Source organism: Drosophila hydei, unplaced genomic scaffold (assembly GCF_003285905.1).
Source record: "Drosophila hydei strain 15085-1641.00,03,60 unplaced genomic scaffold, DhydRS2 tig00000237-arrow-arrow-pilon, whole genome shotgun sequence".
Taxonomy (NCBI): Eukaryota; Metazoa; Arthropoda; class Insecta; order Diptera; family Drosophilidae; genus Drosophila; species Drosophila hydei.
Genome location: NW_022045691.1, coordinates 1667568 through 1692096, shown reverse-complemented (window position 1 = coordinate 1692096; position 24529 = coordinate 1667568). Strand labels below are relative to the sequence as shown.

At 41.1% G+C, this 24529-nt stretch overlaps 4 protein-coding genes across 4 annotated transcripts; 3 read left to right on the top strand and 1 right to left on the bottom strand.

Moving 5' to 3' along the window:
- The first annotated feature begins 22 nt into the window (after positions 1-22).
- Positions 23-2120, top strand: LOC111593992 (lateral signaling target protein 2 homolog). The gene is made up of 2 exons (XM_030223545.1): positions 23-253; positions 374-2120. Exons 1-2 carry the CDS (start codon positions 82-84, stop codon positions 2065-2067), a joined length of 1866 nt encoding a protein of 621 aa, XP_030079405.1. The 5' UTR covers positions 23-81; the 3' UTR covers positions 2068-2120.
- A 914-nt stretch (positions 2121-3034) lies between these two features.
- On the bottom strand, positions 3035-5258 carry LOC111593994 (pyruvate dehydrogenase [acetyl-transferring]-phosphatase 1, mitochondrial). Its single transcript, XM_023307085.2, has 4 exons — positions 4839-5258; positions 4274-4775; positions 3653-4220; positions 3035-3585 (listed from the first exon to the last, which is right to left on the bottom strand). Exons 1-4 carry the CDS (start codon positions 4950-4952, stop codon positions 3342-3344), a joined length of 1428 nt encoding a protein of 475 aa, XP_023162853.2. The 5' UTR covers positions 4953-5258; the 3' UTR covers positions 3035-3341.
- A 152-nt stretch (positions 5259-5410) lies between these two features.
- On the top strand, positions 5411-6896 carry LOC111593995 (ras-related protein Rab-39B). The gene is made up of 2 exons (XM_023307087.2): positions 5411-5963; positions 6272-6896. Exons 1-2 carry the CDS (start codon positions 5856-5858, stop codon positions 6818-6820), a joined length of 657 nt encoding a protein of 218 aa, XP_023162855.1. The 5' UTR covers positions 5411-5855; the 3' UTR covers positions 6821-6896.
- An 805-nt stretch (positions 6897-7701) lies between these two features.
- Positions 7702-10180, top strand: LOC111593987 (mitochondrial import receptor subunit TOM40 homolog 1). The gene is made up of 4 exons (XM_023307077.2): positions 7702-8102; positions 8421-8683; positions 8741-9158; positions 9754-10180. The coding sequence occupies exons 1-4, from the start codon at positions 7892-7894 to the stop codon at positions 9891-9893; spliced, it is 1032 nt and encodes a 343-aa protein (XP_023162845.1). The 5' UTR covers positions 7702-7891; the 3' UTR covers positions 9894-10180.
- The last annotated feature ends 14349 nt before the right edge of the window (positions 10181-24529 follow it).

Sequence of the window (24529 nt, the reverse complement as noted above, 5' to 3'; positions counted from 1 at the left end):
ATATACATATACACATATACAGTGACACACACCCACACATACTCGTTGGCACACGTACGCGCACACATACACACAGGCAGCATGTCGGAGCGCAAGCGTTATCACAAGGACAATGCGCCCACGGATGATATTATCACACTTATCAATCTGGTGCGACAGAATCCAGCGCTATACAATTATAAGCTGCAGCCGAATCAAAGACGACGCCCGGACATATTAAGTGGCTGGCAGGAGGTATCCCAGCAAATGGGCAGTGAGTAGTAGTTGGCTGCGATCACATACACACAAATATATATAACTATATATATAATATATATATATATATGCATATACTATATATGTATACAGATATCTAATTGAACAAATTTTGCAGACAAGTATAGCGTGCAGGAGGTGCGGCGCAAGTGGAAAAACCTAAGGGATACGTATCATCAATATCGTCGACGTTCGCCCAAATGCATCGAGGGACGTTTATCCAAATGGCGCTACGCTAAGCAGCTGGATTTCCTATCGAAGGTTTACCAGCCAAAGTTGAAGGCGCATCGCGATGCGCTGGCCGCTCTGGTGCAAATAAAAAAGCAGCCTGACGATGAGGATGACGACGAAGATGAGGATGGTGTTGTTGATGGTGGTGTTGGTGGCGTCGAGCATGACCATGATGTTGAGCATGATATTATCGATGAAGATGGGCATTCGGATACAACGGCCCTGTCCTCCTCACAGATAACGCTCGTCAGCGACGAGACCGAGGCGTTCATAATGACCGCCTATGAGGAGAGCGTGGCCGATGATACGGTGCATCATCATCATCATGCGCACAGGATGGCCATGACACAGCAGCACCATCATCAGCAGCAGCAGCAGCATCATCAGCATCACCATCACCAACAGCAGCAGCACCAGCAGCAGCATCATCATCAGCAGCATCATCAGCATCACCATCATCATCATCACCAGCAGCAGCACGATGGCAGCATTTCCAGCATTGAATTATCACAAATCACCCACGACGACGAAGACGTCGTCGATGATGAGCTGGACGATGATGACGATGTGGTCGATCATGACGGACAGGTGGTAGACATTGTTAAGCATGAGCTAGACGAGGATGGCGCCACAGCTGCTGAGGTCGATTATGAGGAGGTCTGCCTGTATGAGGAGGCCAGCGGCACACATTGCGAATTGGGCGTCGATGGTAGCAGCGATGTGGTCGATAGCAAGGGCTTTCATTACATTGATGCCGATGAGTTTTGCATAGAGGATATCGAAACGGAGCCAGAGACACGCACCACTGTTACCGTGCCACTGCGTGCCACAACACATCACGCTCACGCCCACACCCACACACATACACATCAGCAACATTCTCATCATTTGGTCAGCAGCGCCACGGCTACGAATAGCGTTCTGGCTGGCAACGGCAGCGTCATCACAGCCGATACCAAGCTCAAGAATCTCACACTAGTGACGACCACGGCGGCAGCGGCATCGACATCAGCATCAGCAGCGGGCAGCCAACGCTGCCACGAAGCAGGCAGCACCCAGCAAATAGCTCTGGTCGACGTTACCGAGGCGACGAGCACCAGTGTCACCATATCCAGTACGCCTGCTGTGGCGCTGAATGCCACCACGGTGAGCACCACGCTGCCGGCTGCCGCGGGAGGAGCAGCAGCGGTGCAGCCACAACCAGGAACAGCTACAGCTGCTGCAGCAGCCGCGGCGGCAGCAGCAGCTGCCACACTGTGCAATACATCAACAAATACGCCATACACTGGAGCAACGACCATACTGCAGCTGCCGACTCTCAGCTGTGCTGGCAATCAGAATAACGTCGTTGGCGGCTCCTCGTCCATCAGCGTGGCCGCCTCGAGCAGTACGCTGATCAAGGACGAGGAGCAGCAGCAGTTTGCGCAGGCGCTGATCAAGCGCGACGAGCTCGATTTGTTTTTCGATTTTCTCAAAAAGAAAATGCAATACTTTAGCAAAACGCAAATTACGCACATTCAAATGGAATTCCTCAACTGCGTCAGCAGGCAGGAGGTGGCCGAGCAGGATGCCAAGGATTAGCTGCATATACATTCATATATATAAACAAACCTTTATATATATATAAATATATATATGCATGTTTTAGAATTTTTTAGTAGTTTCTCTAGCCAAACAAAAAACAAAAGCGAAATCAAAAAAAAAAAAATAATGAAAACAAAAATTCGCCTGCCCCCAGCCCAGTTGAACTTCTATTTTGTTCTTTTGTAAGTGTTTGTCTATAGCTTTAGCCTCGCTTTAACTTCCACATACTATATACACATATATATGCATATATGCATATATGTATATCTGTATAATCGTGTGTTTTAACGTAAATTTCCCAAAAACAATTTAAATATAAACAACTTAGCCTGTACGACCTTCAAGTGTAATGAATATAATTGTAAAATAAACTAATCGATTCTCGAAAAAAAAAATACAAAAAAAGAAAAGAAAAACAATTCAAATTATAAACATATAAACAAACAACGCGATATTCATTTACCTCTGCCTTTTCGATCAAATTGCAGCCCCATCTCTGTCTCTCTCTCCTTCCATCTCTTTCACGCTCAAAGCTAACTTCCATTTCCCACGCACGACTTAACAGCGCTCGCTACTGTTAATAACTCACGCGCCACTGTAACTTAACATAAGCTCAATATGCGAAAGCGGCGAAGGAGTTACATGCGGAAAATCGGTTTTTACTGCCATTGGGAAAGATTTTAGAGGGCATAAGCTACATATATTCATGATCTATATGAATACCGGAATTGATATTGCTATGCGCATCAGTCGGATTGCCAACCAGTTTAACAGTTTCTTACGCTGCTATGGGTAAATAGCTCCAGTTGTATAGTGTGCGTATCACATTATCCCTGTATACCTGTGGAATCGAACTACTTTTCACTCTTACAACATAACTACAGTCACATTCACTTATGCAATACAATTTATTTAAATTACATATTTGAACTAGAAAAAGTTTTTGCAATTGAAGACTATTTCGTTTAAGGGTTATTAGCTCTGCAATTTTTATTGGCATTAGGCCGGCACTTGGCGAAGGTCCTGGCACATATGCGCAAATAACAACAACAACAACAACAATATGTTTAGTTGGGCGAGAGAATTGAAAAATATATGCTGGCAAAAAACCAAACTTAAACGAGAAACAAACTTAAAGGGCTACAAGAATAACGACTGCTGGCCATATAAATAGAGACATTAACAGTATTCATAGAAGCCAATGACTCAATGGGATGGGGCGCAGCTAAAGGTAAAGCTAAAGCTAAAGCTTCGACTGGCTGATTAGTAGCTCACGCCGCTGGCGGCTGTTTAGTGGTTGTTAGCGACTCGCCCTTGAGCTTGGCAATGTGCTCCGAGTTGAAGAAGATAACGGTTATGGTTATATCGTCCCTATACAGACGCACCACATCCTGTGGCAGCGACAAATAATACGAGATCTTCGAGTGCTCAATGCCATAGTCCGTGGCGCCCAGCGCATGGCGTATCAAATGCGTCGCAGCATTCTGATCAATGGGCTTCCGAGTCAGACCCGCTCTACAGGAAAGAGGAATTGAAATTAGAGAAATTTAAATGGTGGAGATAAGATGACTATATTATTTACTTGCGCTCCGCCAATTGCTCGGAGATTTGCTGCAGCTTGACATCGCCAGGCGGTAGTCGCATCGGCTCCAATATCTTCTTCGAGTTGATGTGCTCGCCCACAAGGCTGACCACTTCGCTGGGCGTTAAAAAGTCCCATAGGCCATCGCTGGCAATGACTAGAAACTTGTCGTTCGAGGACAGCTCGTGCTGTTGCACATCGGGCCGGGCGGTCAGGTACGGTGGCGTATAATAATTAGGCGGCAACACCTGTTCGCCAAACATGGGCACCACCTTCTCCTGCAGCGTCTCCAATGGCCATTTGTAGCGAAAATCGCCAAAGGCGCGCAATGGCGCCAGCTGGCTGAGCAGTCGTCCGTTGCGTATCACCGTTTCACGTTCCTCACGCGGATGCTCGCCCAGAATCCGGCTCACCTCCTGCATGTTCTCCACATTGTGCTCAATGTTGAGCTTCTTGGGATGCCACTGATTAGTCTCTGGATCGAGCACGCCCAGCACGGCGCCGCAGTCGCCAGTGCTAGCCACATGCAGCTGCAGACCCTCCAAGTGAACCAAACAGGCAACGGCACCTGCAACGAAATGTCAGCTTTTCCTTACATCACTTACAATGTCTGTCACTTACCAGACAGCGCAACGCCCATTGTGCGCACATCGTTGGTGCTCAGCGCCTCCTCAGACAAGTCGGTATCCAGCTGGACGAACGCCTGTTCCAGCTCTTTAGCCACATCCCGCGGCGGCTCGCTGCTCAGTCGCTTAATATAACGCTGAAAGCTCTGCTCATACATGGGCCGAATCTCACTAACAAAATCCACTTTGTCGTTGTGACACTTGAGAAAGGATTGGCTGGTGCAATTTTGTTTCATTTGCTCGCGCAGCACTTGGCGCGGCAGTGTGGCAGCAGATATGTAACGCAGGAGCCTCTTCGATACAACCTGTCCGCAGGCAGCGCCCGCATGTCCGTCAAAGATCCCGCAGATGAAGCCGTTTCGATACATGAGACTTGCCTCGGTTCGAGAATCTTCGCAGGGAGAATTGGAGCCGAGCTGATTTGTTTCATAGCTGCGTATGACGCCGTCCAGCGGGAAGTTGTAAACGAACTCGTGCTCTTTTAAAGTAATATTTACCTAAAAGCGAAACAGCAACAATTGGCAAAATATTGATCGATAACTCCACAGATCGATACTTACATCGTAGGGGCTTAATTGTGGCAACTGTGGCAGCAGCCGTAGCGCATTGAGACTGAATTCACGCACATTGCTGCGCACATAGCCAACGGCGTCGTGCACCACAAATTTTAACATCTATGTGTTATATATATATTTATATATATATATATATATATATTAGTTTGTTCGATAACCTTAGGCGCACACGTTGATCGGGCGTATGGAACAGTTAACAGTTAACAGCTGCTCCTAATTTTCATGCGCCGTTGCGCGTTCTTTGTCAAATGTATTGGCGCGAATGTGGCTCGGTATTGGTTCCCGTCTGTTATTGTACATTTGTGCAATGCCAAAGAAAACAATATAAAAATAAAGCCGAAATAAAACGGACTAATGTCAAATATGACAGTTAGTGATGACAGCTATAACAACTGAGCATATATCGATAGATCATAAACATTTAGTTATTACTTCATTTTCAGTGTTAAGAAGCAATTTGACTTGCGGTGAGTTTCAGTGGCTTAAAATTAAGTTCTTTAATTCATATATATTCATTTAACATGATTGTACAGAATCGAAAGCTAATTTGAACCAAACTTAAATTGGTGCTAGATTTAAATTTTCTTTGGCGCTGCCACTTTGCATATGAGTACTTCTTTGCGCATTGTACTCGTTTGCCAGCCCTGAAACCAGCCCACGCACACACACATACACATGCAATTGATGTGCGTTAGAAAAAAAAACAAACAAAACTGAGCAGCTGAGTTACTTAAATTCAATAAACAATATAATTGCTGTTTATTTAAAGAATATTGCTCGTTCAAATCGTAAGGAAAACAACTGTAATTAGTCGGCTGCAATTGTGGGCGCATTTGGAAACAGCGTCTCTAACTGAAAAAGGACGTGAAACGAATTTGCGTTTAAAACGCAAAATATCAACAAACGAGAGGGGTAAACGGGGACAACAACAGCAACAGCAACAGCAACAAATAACTGTAACGCACTCAACTACTGTAGAGGAGTGGGGTGTGGATCAACACAATGGTGGAGCCTATCTTTGATTATCAATTCCGTTTAATTCTCATTGGCGACAGCACAGTGGGCAAAAGTTCACTGTTAAAATTCTTTACAGATGGAAAATTTGCCGAGGTAAGTGACTAAATCTTAAGTTCCATATGTGTGTCAAGTTTGTGTGCAAAAATAATAATTACATAATTAAATGGCTAATTTAGTAACAAAAAAAATATAATAAAGACAAAGACTACGATGCTATGTCGCAGCCGCTGTCTACACGTGTGTATGTGTGTGTGAGTAACTGATAATGCATGCAAAAAATAAGGAAAAAAAAAAACAAAGTGTGGCAACCTTGGACTGTGCGCATTATATTTGACTCTTTTTTTAATTCATACTTGAAGCCTGTCCCACATTAATCTTTTGTTTTGAATTCTTTTGCGCAGCTGTCGGATCCCACAGTGGGCGTTGACTTCTTTGCACGCCTCATCGAGATGAAGGACGGCACACAGATCAAACTGCAGCTGTGGGATACAGCTGGACAGGAGCGCTTCCGTTCCATAACCAAATCCTATTATCGCAACTCGGTTGGCGTGCTGCTCGTTTACGATATCTCGAATCATGCCAGCTTCGAGCACATACCGCTCTGGATGATGGAGGCGCAGCGTCACATCGAGCCGCATCGTCCCGTCTTTGCGCTCGTCGGCTGCAAACTGGATCTGGTGAATGCGGGCGGGCATCGCGAAGTAACCACCGAGGAGGCGCAAACGTTTGCCAAACAGCATGGGTTGCATTTTGTGGAGACGTCGGCGCGCACCGGTGCCAATGTCGAGGAGGCATTTCGCATGGTCACACAGGAGGTCTATGCCCGCATACGATCTGGCGAATACAAGGCCGAAGATGGCTGGGATGGCATCAAATCCGGCTTTGCGCGGCCAAACAGTCTAGACTTCAATCTAGTTATGGCTGAGCCAGAGAAATCGTCCTGCTGTTGATTCAACTTTAAACTCTTAATTTGTTTTGTTTTTGTTTCGAGTTTCCACTCATATACGTATATATTTACATACACATAGACTATATATACATTTTTTTTAATTTACATTTATATTTGAATTTTTAATGGAACGCGTATTATGTCAACTATCTTTGTCATATGGCGATCTGTAACATTTTTGTTAACTTGTTTTTAATAGCGCACCAAAAAAAAAAAAAGGAAAAAAAGTTAAACAGTAATCAAAATATGAAAATGCAGACATATTTTACACTGTATATGTATTGCATCTACTTTTTAGTTATGTTTTTAAGTTAATTCAAATAGTTTTATAATCGTCAATTCGGCCAATTAGATAATTCATGGTTTAAGAAAAATTATGTTTTTGCCTTTTAGCCCAAAAACTAAATCGAATGGAAGAAAAAACAGCCAATTGTCGCCCACAAAACTCCTCTCTGATTACAAACAAAACAAAGAACTTTTTCAGCTTTATACGTAGCAGAGTTTTGTGCTCTACTAATTAACTTATACAAATTGAAATTGAAAATATAAACGTTTTTATTGATTAAATGTAAAATTTGCAATTTTCTTCATAATTTGCTCGAATTAAAAAAACTGGCGCCTAAATGTGCGCAATCTGGCAATATTTTGCACAGACCAGCTGCAGAGAGTGGCAGCACAGCTGTTAACGCACAACATGGAGTACTTTATATTTGGCGATACTTGAGCGATACTTGTGCATTGTATTTTATATAAGAATATATATTTGATAAATAAAAACGATATGTTTCATAAAACACTGCTTGTAACCAGTGTACAATTCAAAGTTAAACAACGATGCCTGTGAATAGCATGTATTTATTTAGTATTCAAATCGCTGTCAGTTTAGCTATCGATACACACATGCCTATCGAATTTGCTGTCAAAAAAAACAGTCTTTTTTTTTGTAGTGTGTCTAACACACAGATACTCCAGATTAGCGCGTGCCACTTTTAATTTCGACGGCCACACACAAAACAAAAAAATAAAAATAATACACACACACAGAAAAACAACTTAACTGACAACATACAAAATGGGTAACGTGCTTGCGGCCTCATCCGGCGTCGATGCAGCAACGGCGCGCAGTAACAGTGTGGCAGCCAGTTTGGGTTTGCCGGAACCATCGGCAATTGCATCCACAGAGCAATCAGCGCCATCGATTTCCGACGCGAACGATGCTTTTGGCAAGGACAATCAATTGGAGAATCCGGGCACCGTTGAGGAATTGCATAAAAAGTGCAAAGGTAGGCAAATGTCATTCAAAAATTGATACAAAAAAAAGAAAAGAAATTGGTTTCACTGATGACATAACCTACAAGCATGTGAAAGGGGGGGTCGGTCGAACGTCCATGTGTGTATGTGTGCTTGTGCGTGCATGCGTATGTGTGCGTATGCCTGCTGATTATGTATTATCAGTGCATGTACATATATGTATATTATAAATATGTATTATATATATATATATATATGTATGTGTGTGTGTATGTAACTTCTATCAATATGGTTGGGAATTGCAATAGAAGCAACTTTTCGAAGTAACCTTATCCACAATTGCATTGCAGATGTACAAGCAATCACTTTTGAGGGCGCCAAGATCATGCTGAATAAGGGCCTGAGCAATCACTTTCAGGTATCGCACACGATCAACATGAGCACCACAGTTCCAAGTGGCTATCGCTTTGGTGCCACCTATGTGGGCACTAAGCAATACAGCCCCACCGAGGCATTCCCCGTGCTACTCGGCGACATCGATCCATCCGGCAATCTGAATGCTAATGTCATACATCAGTTCTCATCGCGTTTGCGCTGCAAATTCGCCTCCCAGGTAAGTTCAATGTAGTAAATAGAACAATCTCATGCTTAAGCTATACCTTGCTTACAGATTCAAGAGTCTAAGATGATGGCCACACAGCTGAGCACAGATTATAGGGGCAATGATTTTACAGCTTCTATAACACTTGGCAATCCTAGCATATTTACCAATTCGGGTGTCGTTGTTGGCCAATATTTACAATCGGTCACGCAGCGCATGGCCCTTGGTGCCGAGGTCGCCTATCAATATGGGCCCAATGTACCTGGACGTCAGATAGCCATTGTTTCGGCATTGGGTCGCTACTCCAATGGTGACTCAATTTGGTCTGGCACCTTGGGACCGAGTGGTCTCCACTTGTGCTACTATCAGAAGGCTAGCGAACAGCTTCAAATCGGAGTCGAGGTGGAAACCAGTCTCCGTATGCAGGAGTCTGTTGCGACCATAGCTTATCAAATTGATCTGCCCAAGGCGGATTTGGTGTTCAGAGGTTTGCGCAATTCTTTAACTATATAAGACTATACTTCTATAGATCATTGACTAATTGACTAGCTGATTGATGTCCAACTTTTCTTAGTTGCTATTTACTGACCAAGTGATTGGATGATTGGCAGATTAGATGAGACTGATTGATTTACTGACTGTTTGATTAATACTTGACTGTCGGGTCGATTACGCGACTGTTGAATTGTTAACCTAGCTTGATTGACTTACTGTTTGTTTGATTGATCACTAATGTATTACTGATTAGCTGACTGATTGATAATCAAACTGTTTATACTGTATTTAGTAGTAAATTCATTAGTTGCCTGACTGACTGTTATATTTAAGCAAGCTTTAGTGAAATCTGTAATAGAAATCAAACTTTTTACTGTCCAATAGACCAATCTGTTGGCTTATCTGTTCTGCAATGTAGCGTTTGCCTAGGTTGATTGACTGATCGATTGACTGCCTGGCTGATGACTAATGTAGCCATCAAACGAGATTAATAAGCGGACTTTGAAGTGAAGACAGACACAAAATCATGGCATTTCCATATATCTGTAAATCTATATATATATATATGTCTTCTCTTATGTTTGCAGGCTCAATTGATTCAAATTGGCATATTTCGGGCTTTTTAGAGAAGCGTCTGCAGCCTTTGCCATTTTCGTTTGCGCTCAGTGGACGCATGAATCATGTAAAGAATAACTTTAAGCTCGGCTGTGGTCTGATAATTGGTTAAGCAGCAAAGAAACAAACATACCCACTTAGATACACACACACACACCTCCAGCAACAACAATAACAACAACTACAGCAACAGCAACAGCAACACCGGCAACAAACAACTACAATTTGGAGAACAGAAATTTATGGACAGAAAACGGAAAACATAAAAGGCGGACGCGGAAATATCAACAAAATCATAATTGTAGTCTTTCATCATTCAAGTACACACACACACACCCACCTACCCACACACACACATGCACATACAACTGCAGCAAGCATATATTAGTACATGTATATATATATACGTGTATATATATATATATATATGTGCAACTGTAAATTTTTATATATATATATATATTTATATATATATATATATCGATTTGTTCAATTTGTTTTAATTTCTGTAATCATTTTTGATAATTTGACTTTCAAGTGAAATTGCAAACGTAACAAAATTCCAAAGCAAACAAACGCCACAACAAAAACAACAACTTACATGCAACATGCAAGATGCAACAAGAAGGCAGCAGGCAATAATAGCAAACAAATCAGCAAGCAAATTCTTTTTTAACATTAAATGTTGTTATATAAACAAAAACAAAAACAAGGCAAAAGCGAAAGGGAGAAGAAAATGCGAGGGGCGCAGGCGTTGTTAAATGTAAAATGTAAAATACACACAATCAGCTGTATTTGGTATTAGTCTCTACACAATAATAATAACATATATATTATAAATAACTATAATAAAACAAGAAAAAAAAAACCAAAAAAGAAAGAAATGGTAAACAAGCAATGCTTTTTGTTGTAAGATACATTATAAACATAAACACACACTCGCACACACACATCTATATATATATATATATATATATATATATATATATATATATATATATATATAAACATATACATATACATATGAGTGCTATTATATGAGCTGCCACGCCCCCTATGCACACACACACACACACACATACAATTCCAATGCCAACTTTCGTACTTTTTACCCAAAAGCCGCATTTAACAAAAGAAAAGATGAAGAAATGTTTCCCAATTGAACAACAATTAAATAAATAATATTTTGTTAAATAAAAAAATTAAAGAAAAATTTGCTTTAACAATATTTTGATAAATACTTAAAAAAGAACTAAATACAAACTGCTTTAAGTTTATAATTGATAAATTATAAATTAGTTTTTAGTGCGGTTGACATCTAATATTTTTCGTTAAAATTGTAAAAAAAAGGAAATATTAAACTATTTTAATTAAATATTTTCAGTTGTGGGAAAAAAACCAAAAACAGCCGCAAAAACTATGTTAAATATGAAAATTATTTTAAAGCAAGCAAACAAAGAAAAACAACCTATAAACAAATAGTTCTTAGTAAATATATAATTAAATTAAATTGAGTGCAGGCATTTTTACTATTCCCTCTCTCTTTCGCGCGAACTGCGCGTCAGCTAGTCAGCAAATTAGTTTTGCGTTCAAGCTGTATTATTGCTGTTGCTATCTCTGTCGCTTATGCACATGAGGCGCTGCTGTTTTGACTAATGGCGTTCGTTGCATGCAGTGCTGCTAAGACTGTAAACAAAGGGAGCTTAGCTTTAAAACTCGGTTTAACAGAAAAGGTACAAAATAATAAAATATTAAAATTTTGTTGACAAAAAAACTTGCCGTTTCTCTTGTTCGATTGCAAATTAATAAATTATATTGTGTTTCTTAAGTCCTGCTCACAGGCTTTGCAGCAATTAGTCTAACAGCAACATCATTCGAAAGGACAAATTTGAATAAATTTGCCTATTTCGTTCGCTGTCTGTTGATAACTGTGCTGCTCAAAATGTAAGCCGCTTGCGCTTGCATGCATTCGATGCATAAGCATACGCATGTGTATGTATGTGTGTGTGTGTGTGTGTGTGTATGTCACATGCAAAATCGTTTTTAGACAGCATTATAATCATTTTAGTGCTTATTTATGCCGGCAGATGTCGCTTACAGCACTGGACAGCTACAGAAAGTGCACAAGCACACTCACACACATACAAATATAATAATAAAAAATAAGACCGGCATCCTTCCTGCTGGCCGCTGAGTTTTATCAGAAACAAAATTTTTGCACTAGTCGAAAAGCAAACAATAGCAATAACAACTGCAACAACAACATCAAAAACTACAACGACAATGAGTGGCAACAAACTTTGTTCAATCAGCTAGAGAAAAACGTTGTTGTCGTTGGCCCGCCAAATATTGTTTAGATAAGAAAATGTTGCTCGCGCATACACACCCACATGCATACAAAAACACATGGACGTATACAAATGCATATGCACAGAAAGAAACGCAGAGTATGTAAGAGTGAGAGAGAGAGAGGGTGAGAGAGAGGGAGATGGCGAACATACGAGCTGCCGTTTGCGCTTTGCTGTTTGCTGTTTGCTTTGCCCCCTCTCCTCCTCACTGCTACCCTTATAGCTGCTTGTGCCTGTCTGTCAATGGGTTTTTTCATTTTCCTTTACGTTGCTGTGTTATTCTTTTGCTTTTACATTTTTGCCCAAATGCAATTTGAACTTTGCCAAAATAAAAACGAAAAAAATGGAAAACAAAATAAAAATGCGGCCGCTTGCTTTCATATTGCATATTAAGCAACTTAAAGTAAAGATGGTGGCTCTGCACTGAAACCAAGAGCGAGAGAGAGAGAGAAAGAGGAGGGGGGTTGCAGCTTAAGCTGCTGTAAAAATTCAATTGCACGCGCAGGGCTCATGTCCAACTAAAGCGGCGATAAGACAAAGGCAAGAAAACTCATTAACATATAAAGTAGCCGCTAAAATCTCAGCAAGTGCCGCTTGTAATGCGGCTAATTACAAAATGGCGTCTGTGGCAGCCATCAAGAGCGCTGCCAGCGACAGCAGCGCCTGCGGCAGAGGCAGCTTAAGTGCCCGCCAAACTGTGCTCAGATAGCTTTAAAATCATTTCCTCCAGCGTTGCCAGATAAGTCATTAGTACGCGCAGCGCATCGTGCCATGCCTTCAAGTGGGCGGTAATGCATTAGATTATATAAATCTGGCCGGCAGCAGTGCTGCAAGTGCTGCCACAACTAAAACTTTAACTTAGCCATTAAATAGCTAAATATGATATATAAGGACTATCATCTTAAATTGACAAATTAAACTTATAAACTATATTAAATGATATTAATGAAGAATTACATAAATAATATATGTATAAGTATATATATATGTAAATATATATATATGTGTGTGTATGTAATATTAAATATAATATTAATATAATATTAAAAATGAAAAAAATATTAAAATTGTCTAAGCAAATCTAAGTGAGATGCTGCTTCACAGAAGTTGGCAAACATACTCCAATAATTGCTATACCGTTAGAAATTCTAAAGAGCGAGTATCAAAACAGATTTGTATGTTAACATAGCTCGATTTGGCGATGAAAAGCTATTTGCATAAGTGCTTCCAGCTATTTGCCTTTTAAAATAGCTAGAAATAGCCATAAGCTAGCTAAAGAAGCTATGAAACTGTTAAGCTGCCACTAAGCTGTCACAGGCAGTGGGTGAAGTGGGGATGGGGCAGCGTGTATATTGGCGAATTAGCAAACGCTTTTAACTAATTAATTAAATGCTGTTGACATGATAAATATCAGTTAACATACACAAAAACATAAATCAAAATCAATACACACCATGCATAAGGCAAATGGCGGTGGAGAGTAGACAGCAGCGGAAGTCAGTTGCAGCTGTTGCTAAGATCATAATCAGCAGCAGCAAACAACAACTACAACAACGAGACCAGAAGCAACTGTCAATGTGTCAAGCATGTTAAGTGTCTGCAGAGTGTGGCAACGCCGGTCCGTAAGGTGATGACAGCTGGGTAAATGTCACAGTGCGACAAGAACAGCAACAACAAGGAGTCTAGTAGGAGAGCAAGAGCGATTGCGCAAACAACTAAAACGTTTGACAAGTGCAAATTGTATTAAATCAAACGAAAGCAGTCAGTTTTATAAATAAAAAGAAAAGGGGAAATAGTTGGCAGTTATGTTAGTTTGCTTAAGTACATGTTTATATAGTATTCTGAATGTGTGTGTGAGCGAGTGAGCGAGATTTAAGTTTGCGGCCATCTTGTGTGCTGTGTGTGCATGTGTATGTGGGTACAGTGCAGTTGAATGCTGAAGAACATTAATTGCCCTAGCGGCTAATTGGCTGGCGTGCTTAAGCCGCTTGCGATTTACCGTTGCTACTACTTGAGCGCATTTACAGTGCTTTATGCTCGTCACTGATTGGCCAATTAAAACGAGCGCTTAATACAAATTACAAAATTAACACGCTTAAAGCAAGCCAACAGCGCACTAAGCTCTATACCCCTCCCGTTCACTCCTTCACATCAGCACTGACAGCAACAACAAGAGCAATGGGAACCAACAGCTATGCAATTGTGTTTGGCAGAAAGGGCGTTAGTCTTCCTTTGTATGTGTCTGTGTGTGTGTGTGTGTGCGTTCGCTGCTGTTGTATGCTTGGCATATTTACGCCAACTTTAGTTATTTGAATTACGTGACTTCAGCAACAGTTCTATGACTGAGTTAAACAGCGCCGAGACTGACACACACACATACACTTACGCCAGCGTTGGCTTAAACTTTGTGCAATTTTTTAAGCACACACTCACACTCACACACACACTCACACTCACGTTTCTGTATGCGTATTACTTACGTACATACTTATAAATACTTACTTACTATCTGTCTGTTGATTACACATGCACGTAAAAAAAATATTGAAGCAGCAGCAGCAAAGGCGAACCAAATGCAGCCACGGCACGAAGCCAGCCAGATACACGGCAACCGCCAGACCCATAGACCCACACTCTTCAAAAAGTATGCAGCATAAATACTCTTACCACATTGGCTGACACTAACGAAGATCGCACAAGGTTTGCACCGTCAGCGTGATGTTCCGCTTTTTAGCTATTCGATCACTAACTAGCTATAAGTTTGCAAATTTGCCAGCACTGAATAAGAAGCTAAATTATAAAATGGTTCGCTTCAATATATCTTCTCTGCTCTAGCAACAACAATTTGCCTGATTTGGCTATTTCTTTGTGCTACTCTAACATGCAAAACTTTTTTATGCCAGATTATTAAGATCGGTTGCAAAACAGTTAGCTTTTGCATGGCTGCCATTCGTCTTCCATTGGCTGGCTGCAATGAAGTTGATCTGCTCTAAATATTTTTTCTCCACCAATCACGATCCCTGCGCCCTGTTTACAGCTGTGTGCAGCCATTTGCATGGCAGTTTACCGTTTTACAAGTGTATTAATGTGATGGTGCGTCAAAAATGGCTGTCGCTGTCCGTTATTATTGCTGCTGCTGCTGCTCTGTTGTTGTTGGTGCTATTTTTGGCTTTGAGTTTTTAGCCTTAAGCCAAATAAGTGTTTTAGCAGACGTTGCAGACGTCGGGCGTTGACGCTGCAACAGCCGGAAGTTGCTACGACAGCTGCAGGAAGCTCTAACTCACTTACACACACACACACACATACACACCTACGTGTCTTCGCTTGTCTTCTAACCAACACTCTTCGCCTCGTTTACTCCCGACCTGGCATTGTTGAAAGTTAGCAATAGATTTTTAACGGAAGTTGCACATGTGCGCACGTGTTTTCTACCAATGCCCAATTCCTTGTCAAACCTTCGCACACCCAGTCGCAGCCGCTCCCTGCCCCCACATCTGCCTCTTCTTTCATGCCACACGCTGTAATTAAGGGCTGTACATGGGCGTGGCACATCATCATTCAAGCGCAGCAGATTAGGCCAACCGATTGCCTTATCCAACCGCAACGGCCCCTCAGCTCCACAGTCCCCCCGTGCTTCCTAACGCCTAGCTCTAGGCTGCGTGTGCGCGTCTACTTAACGAGAATTTATCGTCTTACTGCCGCTGACATATTTACCACTTTAGCACTCTGCTGCTGTCCCCCACCAACTCCCGATCCACTACTCAAAACAGCCCCTCGCCCCCACACTCATTGCAATTATGGCAGCATCAGCAAACGTCTTGTCCAACTGCGACTCCGACTGCGTGTAATTTAATGGAAAAAAAAACACACACACACTGAGGGAAAGAGAGAGCTGGAGAGCTTAGGGGGATGGAGGCATTGGAAATCGCTGTGCAAGGATCTGCACTTGAGCCTGGCGCTTGCATGCGCTTTGCCTTGGCCAAAAATTAATGCATTATGAATGTAAGCCGGAGATTGCGACGCACTAACTGCCTATTTGTCAACGCCAGAAGGAGAGAGAGATGGAGAAAGAGCGAGTCAAAGAGAGAGAGATAGAGTGATGGGGCAAGTAGCAGCAGCCGTCTGCTGTTTGTGTCACGCATCCTCGCCGAGGCGTAAAATGCGACAAGGCAGACAATGATGAGAGGCAAGCGCCAGCAACAAGGATTACGACAGAGCATACAGCGTTGAGCAGGTGTCTAGGCGAACATCAAATGCCCTAGCTGTTATATATGTACATATATAAGATAAATAAGATATATAAGATAATATAATATATAAGATATTTATGATATATAAGATTTATAAGATATATAAGATACACATATATTAAGGAGGATTTGATTTATTAGACTTATAAGATATTTAAGTTATAAAAGACTTATAAGATATATAAGATGCATATATATATGAAGGGGAATTTGAGCGAGATAAATATTTTATCCAAAATCAAATACTCGATATATCATATCTTTATATATGCATATATATAATCTTTTATAAACATTTGATATACCTTGTGTTAGGGTATTCAAGTGGCGACTTGACTTTTGGCCTTTGCCTTCCAATTAGGGCTGTGGCGCCACCTGGCGGCCATTGTTTGACTGAAATTTTGGGGAAATTTATGATTATTTTGCGTGTTGCTGGACATGATGAAGAGGCTGCCAAGCCTAAACCAAAAACAAAAGACAATGGAACAAGCGAACTGACAGGCAGACGGACAGAAAAACGGACAAATACAATTATGATATAGGGTATAAGCTACAACAACAACAACAACAACAACAACAACAGCAGCAGCAGCAGCAAGAGGAGTAGTTCATAGAAGTCAGCACAGTTAAGGCGTATAAATCAAAGTGAATCACAGAGCTAACGTAAAAATTATAAGCTGTACGAGAAATATATAGTCCAAATGCTAGACTTGAGTGCACAATACCCTGTAGAAAATTGCAATGCGTACGAATGGGGTAGTTTGGCAACAGAACTAAGCAACTGTAAAGTAGATGCCTGAGAACTCTTATATATACGGCATAAAAATCGATAGATTAATGAAAATACCTTAAGTTGCTGCCAGCCCCACGCCAATTCAAAGTGAATGCAGGGTATCTTAAAGTCGTGCGCTTGTCCAATTCTGAAATATCTATTAGTTTGCTCTGAAAAAGAGCTCAATCGTAGCAGGATCGACTTGTGAGTGTTATTACGTATAGAAAAAGCCAATTAAAAATGCTGCAATTTATGACAGAAACACATGCGCGACTATGAGATACCCTGTAAAATAGAAGACTTGAAAATTTGAGCATATTTAAAGAGTAAAATTTGACAAACAGTGAAATTTGACAACTAAGTTGAAAACAGCTTTGAAAATTTTAGTTTTGGCTGAACAGACTGCAGGTCTAAGTTAATGTCAAAGTGCTTGTCAATTTAAAGAGACACGTAAAAGCGCACTTCAATAAAAAAAGAAGAACTGATTTGCAAAATTTAGATTGTACAATAGATATATAAAATGAGCTGCATGTCAAAGTGATTGTCAATGTGTCTGTCAAACATGATATGCAATGACAACAGCTTAAATTAAAAAGAAAAAAACTGATTTACAATCTTAAAGACGACATCAACTTTAAGTGCATGCCAAAGTGCTTGTCAACATTAACAGACACATCAAAATGGTTGTCAGTGACACAATAAATAGAAGAAAGCTGTAAGCACAATCCAATCGATATACCTCTCGCAGAAGTGGCAACGCTCTGACGTGAAGCTGCTTCATAAATAAATGTTTATTGTCTTTGCGATTGATTCATGGACTCCAATCGCCTGTCCAGCTGGATTTGGCCATCTATCTGGCCATCCATCTGCCCCGGCTCGCCAAGCTCTGCCTTTTGTTCAGTGACTTTAACGTGGTGTGATGAAAAATTAAGATTCAATTGTCTCTGCATTTCAAAGTTGTCAATGTTCATTACCAATGGAACACAAACGTCTCAAATGTGAACGGAATTTCAAATGTGTGTGTGTGTGTGTGGGTGTGGGAGTGTTGATGAAGATAATTTTTGGTGCTGACTGCTTTAGAGATGGAAGCGTGTAACTAGGGAGAAATTTAAGCAGGGAATGTTAATTAAATCTATCAATCAGTCAATCAATCAGCTAGCCAGTAACTATCACTTGCACATTCAATCAATCTGACAAGAGTCTATCAGTCAATCAATCACTGAATTAATCAGTCAATCAATTAAACCAGACATTTAGCCAATAAGTCAATCAATCAGTCAATCAGTAGTCAATCATTGCTAGCTAGACAGTGAGAAAACAGTCAATCAATCATTCAGTTAGTCTGTCAGTCAGGCAATGCTAATTACATATTGTATCAATCAATCAGTTTTTCAACATCAATCAGTTAATGAACTAATCAGCTAATCATTCAAACAGTTAATGGCAATCAGTCAATCAATCAATCAGTCAGTCAGTCAGTCAATATAAGCTGGACATTCGATCAATCAATTTGTCAATGAATCAATAATTCAGTCAGTCAAGTTAAAGACAAATATGAGTATCAGCAAGTCAGTCAACCAGTCACCGTTGTTTCAATCAGTCATTATGATAATCAATCTTCTCATCAATCAATCACTAAGTCAACTATTCAATTGGTCAATCGTTTGGCAGCAAGTCAATCAGTTAATCAGCCTATTAGTTACTCAATTGCTGCTCAGTCATATCGGCTAGCTCGTTCAATCAATCAGTCAATCAAAAACCGTATTCGTGTCACGAGTCGAAGCGCAGCTCTGGGATTGCGGCGCAACGATGTAACGAGGCGAATGCTCATCAGGCGGGATTAGAAGTGATTGCCACGCCCAGTTATAGTTGTTGCAGTTTTTGTTGTTGCTGCTGCATCCAGTGCGCTTAATGGACTTCGTATGTCATTTTCAAATTGCAATAGACTTTGAGCGGGTCGTCTGAGGGCAAGAAAAAATGTCACCCACAGACGAGGCACAAGCACACACGCACACACACACACACACACACAGATAAAGCTGTCAACAGCATGCGTGTGTGTGCCAGTGTGTGTGTGTGTGCCTCAAATAGCGCTAAATGACCGCAAAGTGTTTTCATTATTTGTGGCTGCCAACAATTTATATCGTTCATTTAGGAATTTCGCTTTACACTCTCAAAGCTCGCCCGTCTAAGCATCTCCCTCTCTCGGTCTCTCTCTCTGTGTGTGTCACGATAACTAAACGAAAAAAAAAGCAAAACATAAAACTTTACAAAGTCAGTCCAACAACAATAAAAACAAAAGTCTGGTTCAAAGTGCTCGACTTGGAGATACCCTGTAGCGGACACTACCAACTTTTTATATCTATCAAAGGATCACCTCTTTGACTTAAGCTGAGTTTCTAAATCGATATTTATCATCAGAAAAATGTTGATTGCGATATCTCCTGTTTTCGATATATATCGATTATATCAGCTCAGCTAATAGTAGCGATAAAGCTAGGTGAGTTTGTCCCACCTCAGAGTTAGTTTCTTATAAGAACTTCTTAAAAGAATATGAATATAGACGAAAACGAGGTCGTTTTGCTTTCGATTTATATCGATTGTATGCTGGTGATCAAGCAAATCTATTTAGTCCATGAGCTAGGTGAAGCTTTTCTACTTCAGACTAAGTTTCGTATAAGAACTGCTGAAAATAATGCGAATTTACATGTAGACTATGTTCTCTAGTGTTCGATATATATCGATTATTGCAAAATAGCTCACACCTCTCAGTTAGTTGGAAATTTGTTGCGCCAGCTTTTCTGAGAGAACGTATGGAAATAAGAACATGTTAGTACAATTACAATTCATGTTTCTTCAGTTTTCGATATATATATCGATTATAGGAAAAAAGTTTCTAGATAACCAATATGCCCCATTTGTAATGCATTTTCAATTCAGCAAAAAATGAGGCACAGTCCGTAGCTGGCGACTCAGAGGCTGCTGGACATGGGGCAACGGCAGACAGGACCTTTTAGATCCGCCCGGACCCGGGCCGGTCCCGGCCCGGACATGCGGACATGCGGACATGCGAACATTTGGTCGTGTGCTGTGGCCATCATTGTGGCCATGGCAATGCCTGCCTCGGCAACTGCCATAGCTACCGCTTCGTCTCCAGCTGCAGCTGCGGCTGCAACTGCAGCTCTTGCTCTCCTGCTTCTTCCATTCTTCGCATGGCTTCATTATCGCCTGCGCCGCACTCACGATTTTGTCATCATCATCATCAGCGTCATCATCTGGATTTGCTGACCACCCACAAAGTTGTCAACTTTAGTTAAGTTTCAAGTAAATTTGATTGAAAACTTAATATATAAGAGTTATCAGTGTTGTAAAACGCAATAAATTGATCAAGTTGCCAGCTAGATTTAAGTGCAGGCAGGTCAGTCTAGCCGTTTCCTATTTTTTTGCGTTTTTCAACACTGTCAGCTTATCATTTAATAGCACTGCTCATATCGCACGCTCGTTTTACAACACTATAAATTGTTTCATCGACCCCTTTTAACTTAAAATAAAGCCCCAAATTACTACTGAACGTTATTCAACACTATACAGCACTTTTTTCTTATATGTGTCTGCCCTATACAACACTTAAAATATGATTTTTATCTCATTTTTAAAATTTAGCAATGTTTTCGCTGGACATAGTTAAATTGTCTAATTTCTCAACACTCAAAAATTGAATCATTGCAGTAAACAATTTGCGGCTTTACCAACACTATATGTTAGGGCTTGCCGTGTTAACATCGCACCTAACAGTGGGCTGCTATGTTAAACGACTGTTAATTTTACATTTATTTGGATTATCAAATTAAATTTAATGAATTGCGCCGACTGAAAACCTGGAAAACTATTGAGCTAAAATGAATAGCAATTAAGCTTGTGGCACTGTCAATGAATTGACATTCTGTGTGACCTGTACAGGCCAACACCCAATCGAACGAACCACACACTCATGCGGCCCAGCTGTGAGTGGACAGTGTTTTGTGTGCAGTTTATAAATGTCGATGGAGTTGGCTAAGAACGGAGTTTGAGAACTGCCCGATACCGAATGGTATGTGACTAGTGTCATTGTGTGTGTGTGTGTGTGTGTGCGATAGCAGCATTTGCAGGCGAAGAGCAGACAGCAGACAGCAGCAGAGACAGCAAAACGCAGGCTGCAGCTAACGCTCGAATCGAATAAGTATGTGTGAACGACTGTCTGTCTGCCTGTCTGTCTGTGTGTGTGTGTGTGTGTGTGTGAGTGCGTCGATGCTTGGAATTTTAGTTGATAACAGCAAATGCAGTACCACAGCAAGCGTTGTCCTCATTGCTGTTGTTGTTGTTATTGTCGTTGATGATGGTGTCGCTGTCCTTGTTATACCCTGTGTGCGCCTGTAAAGCGGGTATGTACAGCAAGCACGCAATTACTCGTGGACAGATTGCACTGTGAAACAGATCGATAAGTATCGTTTTCCAGTTCATGTTTTCTTAGAACATATTTGAAGTTAGCAAAAACTATTGGATCAAGAAGGTTTTTTGGTAGTGCAGTTTTTTTGATGAATGTGGCACTGTTAACGAAATCGATAATTATCGATTTTCAGCTTTGATATCTTTTAAGTTCTAAACGGACTTTAAATGCTGTTTTCTTTTTTTAAATAAACTGTTTTATCTTTCGATAATATGAAATACTGTCGATAAGTATCGATTGTTTGTTTTGATTTTGCTTGAATATAAAGAGACCAAATTGATTTTTGAGCAGAAAGCTTAAAGTTGGCTTCTCATATATATTGTTGGTGTATCGATACAATGTCGATATATATCGATTTTAAGTATTTAATAGTCATGAATATTAGCAAAATGTTCGTAGTTAGATCTATGCACTGCTGTCTTTCGATAACTATTAATTTCGATAAATATCGATTTTCAGCTACAGCTTATTTATGCTTAATATTTTAATTAAATTGTTGGCAACTGATCACAGGGTAACAGCCAGTCGTCCATGCTCACGTGCCGCTTAAGCTGGCAACAATTTGGAAACTGTGGCAACTCTGCCAACTCAACTGCAATTGAGTGTTTGGCTTTGAATCGCAAGTGTCAATTTAGAAAATGTTTATTTTATGCGACACTTCGGAACGTCGCCACGCCCACATGCCAAATGTTGGGCGTGTCGAAGTGTCATCTTACGGTACTTATAATTCGCAATGTGTTATGAAGCGAGAGTTGGAATCGCAAGCGATTGCAATTGCAATTGCAATCTGATTAAGGCGCATTTATTTTATTGCTGGGCAAGACACAGCGATTGCCGCTGGAGCTGCCGTTGGTGTTGCCGCTGGCGGCCGGAGTTCTAACCCCGCCGTAGCATAAATTCAACTTTGGCGAAGAAATCAGTGAGCTGCTCGTAACTCGTCGCAAGTCGCCAGTTTATTCCACTCAATTGAATTGCAATTTCTCTGGCGCTGCTTCTGCTTCTTGCTGCATTTGCCTTTGCGGCTGATAAATGGCGCCAGCCAAAACAAATTTGCTGCAATGCATAAAATAACTGTAAGCCACAGCGTTGCCAGACAGTCGTCGGCTGACTGTACTTCAGCTAGTCGAACTGAGGCCTGAGCCAAGCGATTGTCAAAAGAAAAAAAATAACGAGCGAAATTGTTTTTTTTTTATCACAAAATATATAAGTAAGCTTAAGTTGTGTGCCAGCGTTGCCAGACAGTTAATCAGCGGCTGTGACTGTAGTCGACTTAGCTGAAGCCAAGACTTGACAACTCAAGCTGAGGCTTGAGGCAAGCTAAACCTGAAGTTCTGTAGGGAAATGTTAGATGATCTAGGAAACTGGGTGCCAGCGTTGCCAGACAGTTATGTTAAGGGTTAAGTGAACTGAGCTAAGCCACGTTGACAACAACTCTGGCTTAAATTATACATATATAAGAAATGCTCGATAATCTGGATAACTGTATGCCAGCGTTGCCAGACAATTAAGCAGGTGCTTCGACTCCACTTGAAATAGCTGAAGCTGAAGCTTGACAAACTAAATTTGAGCTCAATAAAAGCTAAAAAAATAATTACCTAACTATATGAAAAGAAAACAGCCTGGCTGCCATACCCTGTACTTTTCTGCCGTTGGGTAGCTAAGGCTAGCAGAAAGAGTCGCGCCGCTTTTGGTTTTCTAATTGGTTGTTGTTTAGCAGTATTTTTTTTGCTATGTGTATATTCTAGTTAATGTACTGACAATGTGCTAATAGAGCTGGAACTAGTTCCAGTGAACAGAGCGCTGGCAAAATGTTGCCAGGCTCATTAAGCAAGTTGCAGCTCAACGAAAATAACTTGGAGTTAAGAGAGTGTAAAAAAATAGCACATAAAACGTTTATGGGCGCACCCTGCCGCCCCCTCCCCAGCCCCCAGCCCAACGCCCTCTATTGATGAGAGCAGATATTTAGAATGCCGAGGGGCAATTTATTATGTCATGAAGCGGATGCAAGAACGGAACTGGAGATGGAGTTGGAGCTGGAGACTAGATGGCGATGAGAACAAGCTAAGCTAAAGTGAGTGGGCGAGGGAGTGAGAACTGGTGAGGGGTGGCTGCTAAGGGGCTAGGATACTGCACTCTCACAATAATTGCCAACAGCTAGTAAATCCGATGCTTCATTAGTATCGATTATGCGTTTAATGACCTGCCCAAGTGTACAGACAGAGCCAGCATTAAAGAGGGGCCGGAAGAGGCAGCGACTGGGCGTAGGGGAGGGGATGCGACATGGCGCTGCCATAATGATTGTCGCCATAAAGTGTCGCAAGTGTCAGTCGAGTGTTGAATAACTTTATTGATTTATACGAAAATTTCCACTGTGCTGCATACAATGCAAAAAAAAAAAATACTAAAAAATACCAACTGGATAATGTCCTTAAATGTGCTAAGCGCCTAGAGAAAAGCAGGCACAGGCGGGAGAGGGGGGGGGGGGTGGAGGGTGGCAATGTGTGCACGTGTGCTGGCAATTTGCAAAGTTCGTTCGCTCGCTTTTTGGCAATAAAACAAATGATATTCTATAAAAGAAACTTTTAACAGTTGAGTTTTTGGGGCTTCCTTTTTTGTTCACTTTACTTTGAGGCAGCATAATCAAACTTTGGACATTTACACCAACTGGCAAGGGTGCCCATAGCCCCAGACCCAGTGCAATTCCAGGCGGAACTAGTGCAGCCGGCTAGCACTGCATAGACAGAGTCAAGGCGAGCAAAGACAGCTAATAGCTCAATCAGATTAAAACTTATCGTTTTATCGCTTATCGTCGGAACTAGGCTCAAATGAACCATAATACACAAACGAACTTTTCGCCCAAGTTTGAGCTGTATATGCTTTTTACAGCTCTAA

What these genes read in the sequence shown, in the direction of transcription:
- LOC111593992 (XM_030223545.1), top strand. Translation starts at nt 82, where the DNA reads ATGTCGGAGCGCAAGCGTTATCACAAGGACAATGCGCCCACGGATGAT. An exon ending in GGTATCCCAGCAAATGGGCA is followed by an intron (nt 254 to 373) that starts GTGAGTAGTAGT and finishes CAAATTTTGCAG; the next exon opens with ACAAGTATAGCGTGCAGGAG.
- LOC111593987 (XM_023307077.2), top strand. Translation starts at nt 7,892, where the DNA reads ATGGGTAACGTGCTTGCGGCCTCATCCGGCGTCGATGCAGCAACGGCG. An exon ending in ATTGCATAAAAAGTGCAAAG is followed by an intron (nt 8,103 to 8,420) that starts GTAGGCAAATGT and finishes ATTGCATTGCAG; the next exon opens with ATGTACAAGCAATCACTTTT. An exon ending in GCTGCAAATTCGCCTCCCAG is followed by an intron (nt 8,684 to 8,740) that starts GTAAGTTCAATG and finishes CCTTGCTTACAG; the next exon opens with ATTCAAGAGTCTAAGATGAT.
- LOC111593994 (XM_023307085.2), bottom strand. Translation starts at nt 4,952, where the DNA reads ATGTTAAAATTTGTGGTGCACGACGCCGTTGGCTATGTGCGCAGCAAT. An exon ending in AATGGGCGTTGCGCTGTCTG is followed by an intron (nt 4,221 to 4,273) that starts GTAAGTGACAGA and finishes ATTTCGTTGCAG; the next exon opens with GTGCCGTTGCCTGTTTGGTT. An exon ending in GAGCAATTGGCGGAGCGCAA is followed by an intron (nt 3,586 to 3,652) that starts GTAAATAATATA and finishes TCTTTCCTGTAG; the next exon opens with AGCGGGTCTGACTCGGAAGC.
- LOC111593995 (XM_023307087.2), top strand. Translation starts at nt 5,856, where the DNA reads ATGGTGGAGCCTATCTTTGATTATCAATTCCGTTTAATTCTCATTGGC. An exon ending in CAGATGGAAAATTTGCCGAG is followed by an intron (nt 5,964 to 6,271) that starts GTAAGTGACTAA and finishes TCTTTTGCGCAG; the next exon opens with CTGTCGGATCCCACAGTGGG.